This window comes from Coffea arabica, chromosome 10c, assembly GCF_036785885.1.
Source record: "Coffea arabica cultivar ET-39 chromosome 10c, Coffea Arabica ET-39 HiFi, whole genome shotgun sequence".
In the NCBI taxonomy this organism is placed as follows: domain Eukaryota; kingdom Viridiplantae; phylum Streptophyta; class Magnoliopsida; order Gentianales; family Rubiaceae; genus Coffea; species Coffea arabica.
This window is the reverse complement of record NC_092329.1, coordinates 39,833,669-39,848,587: the sequence shown is the minus strand read 5'-3', so window position 1 is coordinate 39,848,587 and position 14,919 is coordinate 39,833,669. Positions and strand designations below refer to the sequence as shown.

Genomic DNA, 14,919 nt, shown 5'->3' with positions numbered 1-14,919 from the left:
CCCGGCCCGCCAACCTGATTTGGACCCGAATTACCACCCCTAGTAATAATTGTTTAAGTTGCAAGCCAAGGAAATATCTTAACTTTCAGATTTTCTCCAACTTAGGTGGAAAAGGATATTCATGACGATGTCAGGGGATAGTATCAAAAGGAAACCATTGCGGAGTGCTAAAAAGAACGAATCTGCATAGGCTCCATTGACGCTTATAGCCCCCTTTTGTTATATGGAATCATGATAGCTCTTTGGCACTGGGGTAGAGCTTCTTTAGCGGAGAAGTGATTGGAATTTGTGAAATGAACTTCCAAATTTCTTGAGGAGGTTAAATGAGATTTAGCAAGTTGGATTTTTTGTTTGTTTTAGTTGAACTTGAATAGCTTACAAAATAAAATTTGGACTTTTTATTTTTGGCAAAAAAAAAAATGTTGGACTAATCCCCAACTTTAAGACCGATTCGAGTGATTGTTAATTGGTTCGTCACAAACGTGACATTCCATTAGCCAAGTAGCTTGCGAACTTTTGTCCACGCTAAAAGTAGAACTGCATAGAAACATCACTCTTATCTATTTACAGAAATTTGCAAATTTCTTCACGTATTAAGGAAAGACCGTGCTTGGCACAGTCTGCACAAAAAGCACTCTGGATCAAACATTGTAGCCCTTTGCGTCTTCTAGACCCATTTGGCCGACAAAAGGTATGCTTTGTTTGTCATTTTTTTTTCCAAAGGCGGCAGGCGTGCTTTGTTTGTCATTTAAACTAGCCATGTATGTCTAGTCAAAATAGAAACAGCCATTACACTAACCAAAAAAGTCAATCGCTTTAGAAATTCAGGTGCAACTTATGTTATCACAAGGCCTGTCAAGGTTTACACCATGCGGCGGAAAGGTTGGCAAGATTACAGACTAAGCACAATTTATTCAAGTTTTTCCCAGCTTCCATTTGAGGTTAAAAAAGCTGTAATGTCAGACAAAATAGGAGGGCTTATAGTGTGCACTTATTTAAGGTAGGATCAGAAGATATATGTCTGTTTGGATTGTAAGTTATTTGGGATTATTTGGGATATTTTTACTGTAGCACTTTTTGTGATGTGATGTATGTGAGATGAAAAGATATTGGAAAGATAAAAAGGTGTATTGAAAATTGTAAAGATGATGTAAGCAAATAAAATTGGGGAAATATGAAGCAATCCAAACAAAGACATTGTGCAACTAAGCTTTTGCTTGGCGAAGGTTGATGTACTATATCGTTTTTCTTTTAATAAAAAAGGGGTTGGCTTCCCTTCCCTGCCCCAAAAAAAAAAAGGGTTTACACCATGCAGCAACAAGAACCAAAGGAAATTAACGTTCCTAGTCTAGGAGTTTGGGATGTTGCATCATGCCGAATAAGTTCAAATTAAGGTTAAACTTCCCCTGAATGCATTCTTGTTCTGGTCCCGATCCCAAATATGGGTTAGCCTGCCAACCCAAGCCAAATGGAAACAGAATTTGCTGAGGGAACAATTTTTTCTGACGATCAGAAGGGAATTCACTCACAACTGTCTAGTCAAAGCTAGACAAATGTTGAGCAACTAACAGCAGTGAGTTGGCATCTAAGTAATATATTAGAGAGATATAGAGACAGCAAAACCAAGAAACTGACCATTTGGCATAAGAGCACTTCAGTACTGATGCATCACCAGCAGAAACACGAAAATCTCAGACCATTAGATGGAGGCGGCTTTTTTCATTTATTAAAAATAAGATGTAACATTTCATAGCGTACCAACATATACGTGCTAAAGAACGGACGATTTTTATTCAATGTCACAGGAGAAGCAGACATCTTCCTGTCTTCTGATAAAAATATCAGTATCAGGGATGAAAATCCAGTGGTAGATGCTATTATAGATTACCAGAACCTGAAAATCTTCCTGTCTTCTGATGGTATTCAGATGACCCTGAGAGTAAAAAACAGAAGGAACTTTCTGAGTCTTCAAATGAGGGTCTAGGAAATTCATGCAACCCACTAAGATTATTTGGATCAAAGTTCAAAGGTGAAAAATAACTGGCAGGATCATCTATACTTCCTTTACCATCCATAACATTTTGATACCCGCTTCCACTAGGAATGTTTGACTGGGCACTGAAATCTATTTGCTCCACTTTATTTATTAGTTCATTGGTTTGCCCTGCGTCTGATTGCCCAGCAGATACTTTAGATTCATCCAGGGGAATTGCGGGGGTGTGGCCTTGAAAAAGAGCAATATGTCCAAAAAGCTTATCCTTCCTAGAGAAAGTTGTTCCACAAGAGCAAAGCCACTTGTCTCTGCCACAATGCTTTTCGTGCGTTTTGAGATCAGCTATGACTGAGAATTTCTTTGTGTGGCACCGGCTACAAGTGTAGCTCTTGTCGCAGTGAGTTCTCTTATAGTGATTCTTCACACACAAGATTGTCTTAAGAGGCTGGAATTTTTTATGATCTTTATTGCGCTTGCAGCCAACAAAAGGACAGGAGTACCTCTTAATGAGAGTTGGCTCAGAGGTGGATTCCTTGTTAGGTTTTGCAAGAGCTGCTGGAGTTTTGTACTCATCCCCATGACCTCTCATGTGCATCCTCAAATTTGCATCCCTTTTAAATCCTTTCCCACAGATGGTGCAGAAGTGAGTGTGAGGAGCAAGAATTTCCTCCTTCTCTAGTTGCAAAATTTCATAAGAACCAGGTGGTAAATTCTCTCCTTCGTCAGCGTCCTCCTCATCCTTGGATTCATGCTCTTCAACCACATAGTTCTGTTCAATACCAGCATTTCCTATTAGGTCCACCTCATTGGGTTGATCTTCTACCTTTTTCACATCACAGTGCACCACCCTACCACTGTTGTCAAAACTCGTAACAGGAGGAGTTATGGATCCTCCAAACTGCCCAAGCTGAGTAACAGGAGGATTAACGGAGGAGAGGGAATGCTTCACAGATGGAAGAAGACTCCCAGCAGTAGATATCAATTGAACGATTATAGAAGTGAGATCAGCAGTAATAAGCTGCTGCTGCTGAACTAGAAGTTCATTTGATTGGCCAACAGCTTGGCATCTCCGCCCAACAATCAGATGTACTAGATCCTGCAGTTGATGAATCTTTTGCTCCAGGAAAGAGAGATTATTTAGCATCCCTCTAGGATCCCAATCTTGGACATTATTTGAATTAGAAGTTTCTCGCATCCGCTTATCTTCGTGACCGTGATTTTTGGTTTGGTTATTGGCTCCACAAGCTGCTGAAGATAAATTTTCTGATGGACTGGTAAATTCAGAGAATTGTTGTTCAATCCTAGTTCTATAATCCATTGATGAAGAATCTTCCCACTTTTGCTGCTGCGAGCTAAAATTCGTAAAAGATTGATTGTCAGGGGATAATTGCCTTAGTGCATCACTGGCAGATGAGGATGACTTTGTCCATGGGTTTGTACGCAACCTTTCATCAGGGTCCATCATAAGTCAACTTCTCAATACAACAAAACGACAGCTTGATACACTGCAATTCAAAGGAGCAGAAACATCGGAACCACATCATAACTCAACTCAAGAACGGAAACAAGATAGCTATTCTGCTACAATTCAAGTTTTGCATACCTACATAACCAAATAGGAGTGACGGACAGACAGACCTATTAATCCCTCCATGCTAATCCAAAGATAAGAAGCTAATAAGCTAGATCTTTCAATAATTTGAAACCTCCAGCCCCAATCTGCACTCTTTTTAACCAACTTTTCTATCTTTACAAGATTCATCTAATTGATAATTAAGCTGAAGTTTCTGCAACTCTAATCTAATCTAGAAGCCCCCAAACTAAAATTTCATCACAGACCTGCTTCGAAAGGAAAGTCAAACTTCACATACAACTGTTATCACAAGTTCACACTATCCTTCACCACCAAACCCTCCAAAAAATTCAGGAAATAGCAATATTTCACTAACAAAATAAAATGACATCCTCAGCAGACCCAAGATCTCAAGCATCATTCCAACAAATCATCAAAAAACCCATCTCCTAAATCCCAAGAAACACATCAAATTTCAAATAAAAATCCAATCTTTCCGCAAACTCAACTGAACATACGCTAATACCATAGCATCAACCAAAGACTTCTCAGACAGCCGAAGTATTAATTCTTGATAAAATAAGGGAAACCAAAAAAATAAAATAAAAGCTGAGAAAGACTGACCAGATTCAAGGTTATGCTACTCCACTTTTCTGCTGAGAGCTGGCTGGAGACATGTATCTTAAAGATGGAATCAGTTTTTATGTTGAATGGATGGTAGCAACATGAAATGGGAAAGAGCGATGAAGCTGAGTTCAGAAAATATATACTAATATTAGCAGCAGTAGCAGCTGTAATATAGAAGTTTGTGTCTTTGTCAACTCATTGTACTGGTGGGACCTTTTTCTCAATGTTTTAAAAGTCGGACCGTTCATTGAATCGGTGAAGTGAAAGGGTCGAGATTCAATCGATCGAACCGATTCAATCTCGATTCAATGAATTTTTTAAAAAATTATTTATATAAATATATATATGTACAAAATAAGACATGCAATGGATTAATTTAATACTTTATATCATGAAAGATTTACTATTTTTTAATAACTTGAATTTTTTAAAAATAAATTTTTTAAATTATAAGTTAAAACAAATAAATTTCATCTCAATTTCAATTATATCTAAATCCAACCCAAAAATATCACAATATTTTGAAATTATACAAAATTCATGTCTATGAGAATTTAGATATTGTGAACTTAAATTTTAATTTACGTTTTAGATATTGCAATTTAAAAAAGAAAGTTTGGAGTTCGAAAGAAATCAAGAAAATCGAAAATAGAAATGTAAACTTGATAAAAAACAAAAAATGAGATAAAAGTGAGTGGTTGTAGCATTAAATAATTTGGGTTAAAAAAATAATTCTTTTTGAACTTTATTCAATTTAATAGACAAAAACAAAATTAAAAGATGGAAGAAAACATCAGTAAATTAAAAATAAAGAGGTTTGATAAAAAAGAGAATAGAGAGAGAGAGAGTTGAAAATTAAAAAGAAAGAACCATGAGAGGATGAGATTTTGTAAGAAAAATGGAAAAAAGAAATATGAGTGTTTGCTTTATATAAATAAGTTATCAAAAAAAACTAATAGGATGTGATGGTGCAACGGTTAATACATTGGTCTTCTATTACAAAGATTTTGAGTTCGAATCTTGATAGCTGTATTTTGCAAAAAAAAAGAGGAAGGTTGAAAAAAAAAAAATAAAAGAGGAAGGTTGAAAACCGATTCAATAGCGATTCGACCGCGATTTTTACGGTTTGATCGATTCTTGACCGATTTTCTGACAAAGTCAACCATAGCATTGAATCGGATCGGTGCCATGACCAGTTCGTTGTTTAACCGGTCGAACCGACTAATCCGGTCCGATTTTCAAAAACATTGCTTTTTCTTGCGGTCCTACAAACCATCAATAATGACTTTTAATTTGGGTTCCACAATGTTTATGGGGTCCAAAGAAGACTTTTAGTTTGGGTCCCACAATCTTTTGGGGTCCAAAACAGAATCGCAGCCGTTGCTCTGGAGTTTCTCACCTTGGATTGAACCAAGGGAAAATTGACGAACAAAATTTGTAGATGGCTGTAACAAAATTTGAAAATGATGGAATCACCACCATGAATTGCTTCCGAAAACTATTAGTCTTGTTTGAATTGTGAGTTTTTTAACGTAATTTTTTAAACACATTTTTCAATAATGTTCTTAGTTCATATGTACCACATTATAATAGTTTTTTTTTACAGAATAATTTTAAAAATTTATGATTCAAATGAAATTATCAGTTATGTATGACACAAAATGACTTAGATTCAAAGAGAGTAAAACAATAATTATAAATATCAAAATTTTTGAAAAATCGCCACTATAATAGAAATGACTTAGATTCAAAGAGAGTAAAACAATAATTATAAATATCAAAATTTTTGAAAAATAGCCACTATAATAGTTAATGACAATTGATTGTACCATTCGCCTAAAAGTCTTCTACGTGTTTAAGATCCTGTTTGGATTGCTATTTTTAGGAATTTTTATAGAAAAATATATTATAATAATTTGATATACGTAAAATAAAAAATGATTAAAAAATATGTTCACGAAAAATATAAAAATTTTTCTACAAAAAATTTCCTAGCTTGCAATATCTACAATTCATTTTTTTAATTAATGGAATCACCACTAGTAATTGGAGAAACCTCAAACGAGTTGGAATGTGGCGTTCTTTATATTTTGAAAACCAAGGTACTGTTGAGCACGAGGTGCAAAAATGCAGTAGCCGTGGTGGTTAGAAAATTTTCAAATTTCTTCTAGTAGCTCTTTTAATGTGTATTAATAATCATGAATGAATTTATCAGTGATTGAATAATGCCTAAGATAATCACGTAATAAATGTTTGTATATTCAATGAGGAAAATCACTTTAGTAACGGTAGAATACAAGAAGGATCCGTAGTATGTTGTAAGGCCTGAATGCATCTTAGCAATGAAAAATTGTATTGAATTGCTGTAGACATTACAATGAAGAAATGCTCTAGCATAGATAGCTTCCCTTATCCAAAAATTTATGTGTTTGGATAGCTTATTATTTGAAATATTATTTAGAATAATTACTATAGTACTATTTATAATGTGATATATATGAAATAAAAAGATGATTGAAAAAATAAACAGATAATTTGAAAAACGTGTTTCTGATGTAAATAAATAATTTTTATTTTTACAAATAATACCAATCCAAATGCTTGTTTTTGTCACAGCTGTTGAGTCTTCCTACACTAAAACATTCCTGAGATGGTAAAAGTTGAATTATATGAAGCCCCAAGAAATAAAATTAGGAAAAGTGAAACTTGATGGAAAATTCGTAATCTCCGTAACCATTTGATGAAACATCAAAGGTTGGATAAGAATAAAATTTCAGTATTCTGTCATCAGAAGAACCAAGCTTTACGATAATTAAGTAGAATTTAAAAATTCGCTTGTTGATAGTGAGTCAAATTTTGTTGGAATGTATGCCCTAAAACAATATATTTGTTTTTATTTTATACATTCCTTATTATATGTTTTGTATTTTAATAACTTCTTATTTATCTGTTAAATATTAGATACAACCGATAAAGTCCTTAGAATATTTACTAATGTGATGATAGTCACAAGAGTTGGTGACTATGAGATATCAATCGCATTTATAGTAATATTATTAAAATTCCCTAGTTTTTGTACTAATGAAATAGGGCATCTTTAGTACGGTAAAACTAGTACACAGTTAGCCTCTAATTAATGTAATTAGTGGTTGTTCTCATCAACTATGGTATGAAGATACTTAGGCTAATGTGTAGATGATTTGAAAAGTACAAATGCATTGGAGTGATCCGTTTAGAGATCCCGTTAGGATATCTATCTAGTGCCAATGGTGTATCTCTAGTGAAAAATTGTGTAAGTGATCCTACGACTTGAGATCACCATAGAATCTTGAGTGGGAATCACTACATTTTGACTCTAATTACATGTTACTCTTTGAGAGTACCTTAAAGTGTAGAAGTTGGATGTAGCGTGAAGCACGTAAAGAAAATGGGTGATCAAGATAGGATTTACCACTCTGATAGAAGAAGTTGATATCCGGATGGCCACTAGTGAGAAATTAACCATAAAGTCGACTATTAGGTAAATTGAAGAATGTCTTCAATTTAACCTAATTAAGGGTAAATTTCGGGAACTAGAAAATTTAATTAGTCATCAGAGAATTGGCACTTATTCCTTATTCCTGACTAATTGGATATCTTTGGTGAAAGGATAATAATTACACGGTATTTTCTTATGGAAAGGTTAGGTCAAATTCCCTTGACTAATTCCGAATAATTGGGCAATCGCGATGTGTTGCTAGACACCGCTCGTGATTTATAATTATGGATTAATTATTTATTATAAGTTATGATAAAAAAAAGTCGTTTATTTTATCTAATTATTAAACCATAATTATTACCAATGCATTCGGGACCTATTGGGTCACACGCAATAGAGACTTAATCCTGGATTGAAACTATGTAAATTATCGGGGTTTAATTTTAAAAGAAAATTAATCCCAGGCCTATTTGAGCAAATAAGAGTAAATGGTTATCTCTTATCTATCAGATAATGATAGATAGAGTCTTGTGTAATGAGAAGTCTTATTGTTTTGATTTTGAATCAGACAAGAAGACTCATCATTCTATCTTATCATATATATATCTCTCTCTCCAATTGTTTTTTTTTTTTTTGGGCTAAGATACAGATACAAAAGAAGAGGTAAAAAGAAAACCGGGAGAAAAATTGAGTCTGTGAGCGTCACATACGAGAGAGAGAAAAAAATATATGTTCGAAAAGAGTAAGAAGGCTAGCACATTTTTCTCTTCAATACATAGTTCGTGAGACGATCCAGGGTTGCTCTAGCGTGGATATCAGTAGATGCAGGACAAATGGACTGCTCAAGGGCTGACCATCCTCAAACAACGCTGCAGGGAGACGCCACTTGGATTAAGGTAATCATAAAACCCTACTTTTAGTACATCATACATAAAATCTAGGGTGATTCCTGGATGGTTTTAGGGAAAAATTTTTATTTTTCCGCTGCGTAGTATCCCTAAAACTCGACAGTGGTATCAAAGCCATCCCTAAGAATTTTACGTATGATTTTAAGCAATTTTGGATTCATGGATTAATGTTACTGGTTGGATTTAATTGATATACGAAATTGTGTGTAGAATAAGTTTCGGAGGAATATAAATATTGTGACTATATGGAAACTTGGAACTGGTTTCATGCACCTTGGACTCTTGTTACGGTTCCGACTAGTCTGATATTCTTCCATCTTAATCCCTTGCATTAGCCAAGAAAGTTTTGAATGAACAAGTTTGCTGTAATCTGATTATAGCATTGTTATGGGTTTGGTTTTCTGAAATTTTGAGGCCTCTGACTAACCTTTAAAATCTGGAAAAGTTACAGATTTTATTGGTTATTCATTCAATCAAAACTTGAATTTTGATCATCACTTTGCCGGGCATTTGCGGGTCAAGCTGTCCAACATGATTATCAGGTTTTCTTTTTCTTATGAGATGGAATCAGACCTGAATCTCTGTTGATGATCTGCAAGAGTTGCTGGTCTCTTAGTTTTATGGAAAAAAAAAGGGTTTGCAGCCAAAGTGCAGCAGTTTTGCTACTGCAACAGCCGACATTGCTGCCAACGACCTTCCAAGGGCTGCTGCTTGCTGCCGCTGCTTTGTGAGGCCATGGGAGGCTTCCTTGGTGGTGGTGGAAGGTTGCTATAGCTCTTGGTGGTTGCTGGGTAAGCAAACCAAGAGTTTTTAAGGCGTGAGAATGCATCAAAACTGCTGCAAATTGCAGCAGCAACCTATGCAAGAAAAAGTTGCAGCAGGTTGCTGCTGTAGCTGAGCTCCATTGTTGCGACCACCTAGGAGCTACTGCTGGGAGCCGTTGCTACTGGTGATAAGTGCAGAACCCAGTGGTGGCGACAGTAGAAATGGTGGCCAGTGGTGGTCGCCAGTGATGCTAGAAAATGATTGCAAGAGTGGTTTAGGAAACTAAAAATTTTTTTTTCCTAAAACTTGAAGTTTTGAACTCTTGGCAATCTTCTGAATTAAATCCCATTTTAATTGTTAAAATGTGTTATGGAATCATTTATTTCATATATTATTAGCTTGAGAATTAATTTAGAACTAATTTGATTAATTTGAATTATTTTCCCATTCTTTCCTCAAATTAGTTGAGGATAAAGTTGATCTAATAAAATTTAATTTTACCAATATTTCTTGCGTATGCATGGACCCAAAATTTGTTTGGAACCTTAGGAATTAAATCCAATTAATCCATGAATTGAGATTGCTTATTTACGTGCTTTTCTTTTATTTAAAGTTGTTTAAATTATGAGAATGCATGGTGGATGGTTGTGGATATAGTACGCAATATGATTGTGATATTTTGAATGGTTACAATCATTCTAGGTTTGAATGGTTGTGATTAATTTTAAAATCGGGCCTGCGTGTCCTGCCTTTCTTATTTTCTAATTGTAATTTCTTTTCTCATCTAAATTCCCCCCGAATGTAACTCGGAGTTTCTTCTATACTATTTGTAATGTACAATAGATAGAAATAGATAATAGGAATTTATATAATTTATATTAGAAAAGGAGAAAGGATGCATACGACGACGAAGGAGCTCATCTCGATATTAAAGGTTTTAGTCACATGCTAATTTTCCCAATGGCCGGGGAAATTAGTTTAGGAATATCCACAACCATCCACGATTTAAATTCATGTTTATAAGTTTGAAATGGTTATATGCATGTTTATTGATGAGACCAAATGAGCAATTTTTTAAAAAATTTTTAATTATAAAATATTTTTGGAAAAAGGGACAAATCCCTCAACTATAATATTAAATCAATAAAATGCCTTCCATCATTATAGTATAAAACTAGAGTAGTTATTAAGTGCTAGTTTGTTGGGATTCACCCAAGGCTGCCTTACTTACTATGTGTTTTTGCTATTAGAAATGTTCTCAAGAATGATGGGTTTGATTTAGCTAAAATTATGATTTGTTGGGATTCACTCAAAATCATTAATTTTGGAGGCAAGTGTTGGGTTGATTCATAGAGATTTAAAGTCAAGAGTTGACACCCAACTGATCTAGGAATTACAATAAGTTGTAATTGGTAAAAGTACCTATCTTTCATAATTATTTTCGATTTGTTGGGACACACTCAAGGTCGAAATAAATTAAGATAAGATCTTAGCCACTATGGAATTTTAGAAATTCCCGATTCAATTTTAGAGGGTAATTGATTTGAAAAAAATAGTGGAAATAAAATCATAATTTTGAAGTTTTTATGATTTTATTAAACAAAACATTTTTCTAACAAATTCTATCTTTCATTTTGTTGTAGAATGAGTAACAATTTGAGCCTTCGTACTATTCTTAGTGATTGCAAACTCAACGACACGAACTTTCTTGATTGGCATCATAATGTCCTTATCGTTCTCACTCATGAGAAAATTGAGTATGTACTTGATGGTCCAATGCCTCAAGAGCTTGAACCTACTGCACCTGCTGCTGTTAGAAATGCTTATAAGAAACATAAGGATGACAATAGGGAAGCTTCATGTATCATGGTAGCTTCCATGACTCCTCAGCTTCAGCAGCAGCACATGAACATGGGGGCGTATGATATTGTACAACACCTGAGAGAGTTGTTTGAACAACAATCAAGGATGGTTAGATATGATACCTGAGGATGCTCACCTCGGCCGCCCCGCGTGGCCGAGGTGAACTCACCTCGTCCCTCATCAGAGCTCATCCATGTCTTGGGCATAACCCCTGAGCTCGGCCATCTCCCTAGCCTACTGTGTAGTCGATCTCGGCACCTCCACCTCAGCTGCACGCTGATGATGTCAAGTCACCTGGCATCACCCAGGACCAGTGCTTTATCTGAAAAGCACTGGAGGCACTTAATGGCACCTGCACAATACTCGCCGTCATCATACCCAGAAGGCTACAGCGTCAGGGTCAGACCTCCTGACAGGGGATAGAGCCGTAATGCCAGAGAGTGGGTCCCACTAGCATGAGCTTTCCGTCCTGTCCTCTACTCTCCTATAAATACCCCCCACACGATCCCAACAAATAAGCACACTGTTCATTTGCTTATACTCTTATTATTTTCGTTCTCATACTAACTTGATCGTCGGAGTGATCCCAGGGGAGGAGCCCCGCCTCTCACTTCAGACAAGAAGGTGCACTTCGGACAGAAGAATTCACCTCACCTCATCTTAGAGAGGACAGATTTAGGTTGGTTTATCTACCCACCAAAAATCACCTCTTCAATTGGTGCCATCTGTGGGAAACGAGACTACTATTACTAAAATGAGATCCACGCGCTCAAGAAGCGGAAGAGTTCCCTCAACTGGGGCTGGGCAGATCTCAGGAGCCCAGCAAGATCGCATCTCTGAAGAGCAGGGGGCCCAAAGGACCCAGCCCAACAACGAAGACGCTATCGCCAAGATGGCCGAGTTAATAACGGACAATCCTAACATTTTTGAGGAGCTAGGAAGGTACCTTAAGAGGCAGGGGAAAGAAAAGGTCGAATCTTCCAAGAGGAGGCCGACGAAGTCTCCTGAAGTGCCCTCAGGAGAGGACTCTGATGAGGGGCGTCTCTCTCGGAGTACCTCCAGGCGTGCCTCCTCCAAGGCGACCTCTAAAATTACCTCCATCTCCCGAGCGTTTTCCCGAGGACTCCTAGGGAAAGGCGCCGAGGATCCACCTCGGCGCCCCGGGGGCCTAGCTTCTGACTACATGAGGGCTCCGCCCTTTACTGATGACATCAATGGGGAGATGGTGCCCCCGAACTTCAAACTTCCAAACTTGCACACTTATGACGGCCGAGGTGACCCCGAGAATCACCTCCGCGCCTTCATCTCAGCTTTCCGCCTCTACTGTGTCCCTGACGCCGTGATTTGTCGGGCTTTCCCCATCTTCTAACATGGGACTGCCCGAAAGTGGTTCTGGAGTTTAGAACCGGGGAGCATTTCATCCACCGCTTTGTGTCGTCTCGACCAATAACAAAGACTTCAGCTTACCTCTTGAACCTACAACAGGGTCAGGGCGAGTCACTTCGCTCATACGCCCAGAGGTTCAACGAGGAGAATGTACAGATACCTGATCAGAACGAGCAGGTAACTATTGCTGCCTTCACCAACGGGTTAGTGGCAGGGATCTTCAACACCGAAATCCATCGGGAGTACCCTCGTACACTTCGGGCGCTCTGGGAAAGAGTGGACCAGGGAATCCGAAGTGAGGATGTAAACCGCATGAAGCGAGAATCCCAAGCATCTCGTACGGGACAAGATCCCCGGAGGAGGAAAGACACAGGCCGAAGTGAACCAGGCCCAAGTGGCATTTCAACCCAGCTCCGAGACCGCCGGAGTGTCTTCGACCGGATCGTGAAAGGGAGGTCGTCCACCTCGGACGCCGAGCTGACACCCCTTAACTCAAGCCGGTCTCATGTTTTGGCGGTGATGAGGCAAAATCACCTCGGCCGAACCCCCCCTGAGATTCCGGGGAGGAGGGATAGGAGGAACTCTAACCTCTATTGTGCCTACCACCGAGATGTTGGGTACGAGACCGAAGATTACAATGATCTGAAGCGAGAAATTGAGAACCTGATCAGCCAAGGATACTTGAAGCAGTTTGTCCGTAAGGATGGAACTTTCAACCGAAGCGCCTCCCACCGGGAGAGTCGAGGTCCTCGCCGAGAAGACAGGCGGGACACCAAGCTTCAATGCCGAGGTCCTGAGGAACCTAAGGGGGATCAGAGGCCTCCGCGCGACAGATCACCAGGCTATGGCCTGAACATTGCCGGGGTGATCAATACCATCTCGGGTGGCCCTACGGGAGGAGACAGCCAGAACTCCCGGAAACGGACATACCGCCAGGCCGGTATGGAAGCCGCTGAGCCGAGCTCCCTGCTATCCGAAGTGATCACCTACGGTCCCAGCGACCCCGTCCCCGCCGCTTCCAGTAATCACGAGACTCTCGTGATTGAAGTCCTCACTAACAACTACATAGTCAAAAAGGTCTATGTTGACCCCGGAAGCTCGGTAGACGTCCTGTACTACCGAACTTTCGAGAGTTTGAAGCTGACCCGGGAGCAACTCACTCCGGTCAGAACCCCCCTTGTCGGTTTCGGGGGACACGTCGTCCATCCGGAGGGTATGGTGACCTTGATGGTGACTATCGGGCGCCATCCCCGCTGCCGAACCGTGCCTGTCAGCTTTGCGGTGGTCAAAGCGGACCCCCCCTACAACATGCTGATAGGCCGACCCACGCTCAACGCCTTGAGAGCTGTGTACTCCACCTACCATTTGAGCTTCAAGTTCCCGACACCTGACGGAGTGGCCGAGGTGAGCAGCGACGTGAGCGCCGCCCGGGAATGCTACCTCGCCACCATTCAAGTAGCAGTCACCCCTGCCGAGGTCAGAAGAGAAGAAGCCAGCGGTCCTCTCCATAGACTGCATTGACCCTCAGAAGGCAGGAGAGCCCAGCAGGCTTGAGCCCGGGGATGAGGTGGAACAAGTGGTGTTGGATGAAACGAAACCCGACCAAGTGGTCCAAGTAGGGGCCGGACTCCCCTCACCCCTGAAAGAAGAAATGATCTCGCTGATCAGGGACCACCGAGACATCTTCGCGTGGTCCGCAGATGAAGTGGTCGGAGTGCCACCCGAGCTCATGACTCACCAACTCAACGTTAACCCACAGGCCCGACCTGTGCGGCAGAAACGAAGGCATTTCGGTCCCGAGCGCAGCAAGGCCATATCGGATGAGGTCGACAAACTCTTGCCAGCCAAGATGATCCACGAGATCCAATATCCCACCTGGCTGTCCAACCCAGTCATGGTCAAAAAGGACACCGGTGGATGGAGAATGTGTGTAGATTTCACCGATCTCAACAAGGTCTGCCCCAAAGACTGCTATCCTCTGCCGAGGATAGACACCCTCGTCGACTCGGCGATGGGGTATGAAGTCCTTTGCTTCCTAGATGCCTTCAAAGGGTATCACCAAATAGGAATGAGTGAAGAGGACCAAGAGAAAACGGCGTTCTACACGGACCGAGTTACTTATTGCTACACTACCATGCCCTTCGGCCTAAAGAACGCCGGGGCGACCTACCAAAGGCTGATCAATCGACTCTTCAAGAATCAGATCGACCGCAATGTGGAGGCCTATGTGGATGACATCCTCGTCAAAAGTCTCGCCACATCATCCTTCCTGTCAGACTTGAGGGAAGTCTTTGGTGTCCTGCGAGACTCGAGGATCAAGCTGAAT

At 39.6% G+C, this 14,919-nt stretch overlaps 1 protein-coding gene across 2 annotated transcripts; it reads right to left on the bottom strand.

Moving 5' to 3' along the window:
- Positions 1 to 1,691: 1,691 nt before the first annotated feature.
- LOC113714953 (protein SENSITIVE TO PROTON RHIZOTOXICITY 1-like) lies at positions 1,692 to 4,348 on the bottom strand. 2 transcript variants are annotated; one of them, XM_027239101.2, is made up of 3 exons: positions 4,191 to 4,348; positions 2,069 to 3,498; positions 1,692 to 1,933 (listed from the first exon to the last, which is right to left on the bottom strand). In XM_027239101.2, exons 2-3 carry the CDS (start codon positions 3,456 to 3,458, stop codon positions 1,878 to 1,880), a joined length of 1,446 nt encoding a protein of 481 aa, XP_027094902.1. In that variant the 5' UTR covers positions 3,459 to 3,498; positions 4,191 to 4,348; the 3' UTR covers positions 1,692 to 1,877. The 2 variants fall into 2 exon arrangements, with proteins under 2 accessions (XP_027094902.1, XP_027094901.1); XM_027239100.2 differs by having other exon boundaries at positions 1,692 to 3,498.
- Between the last annotated feature and the right edge of the window lie 10,571 nt (positions 4,349 to 14,919).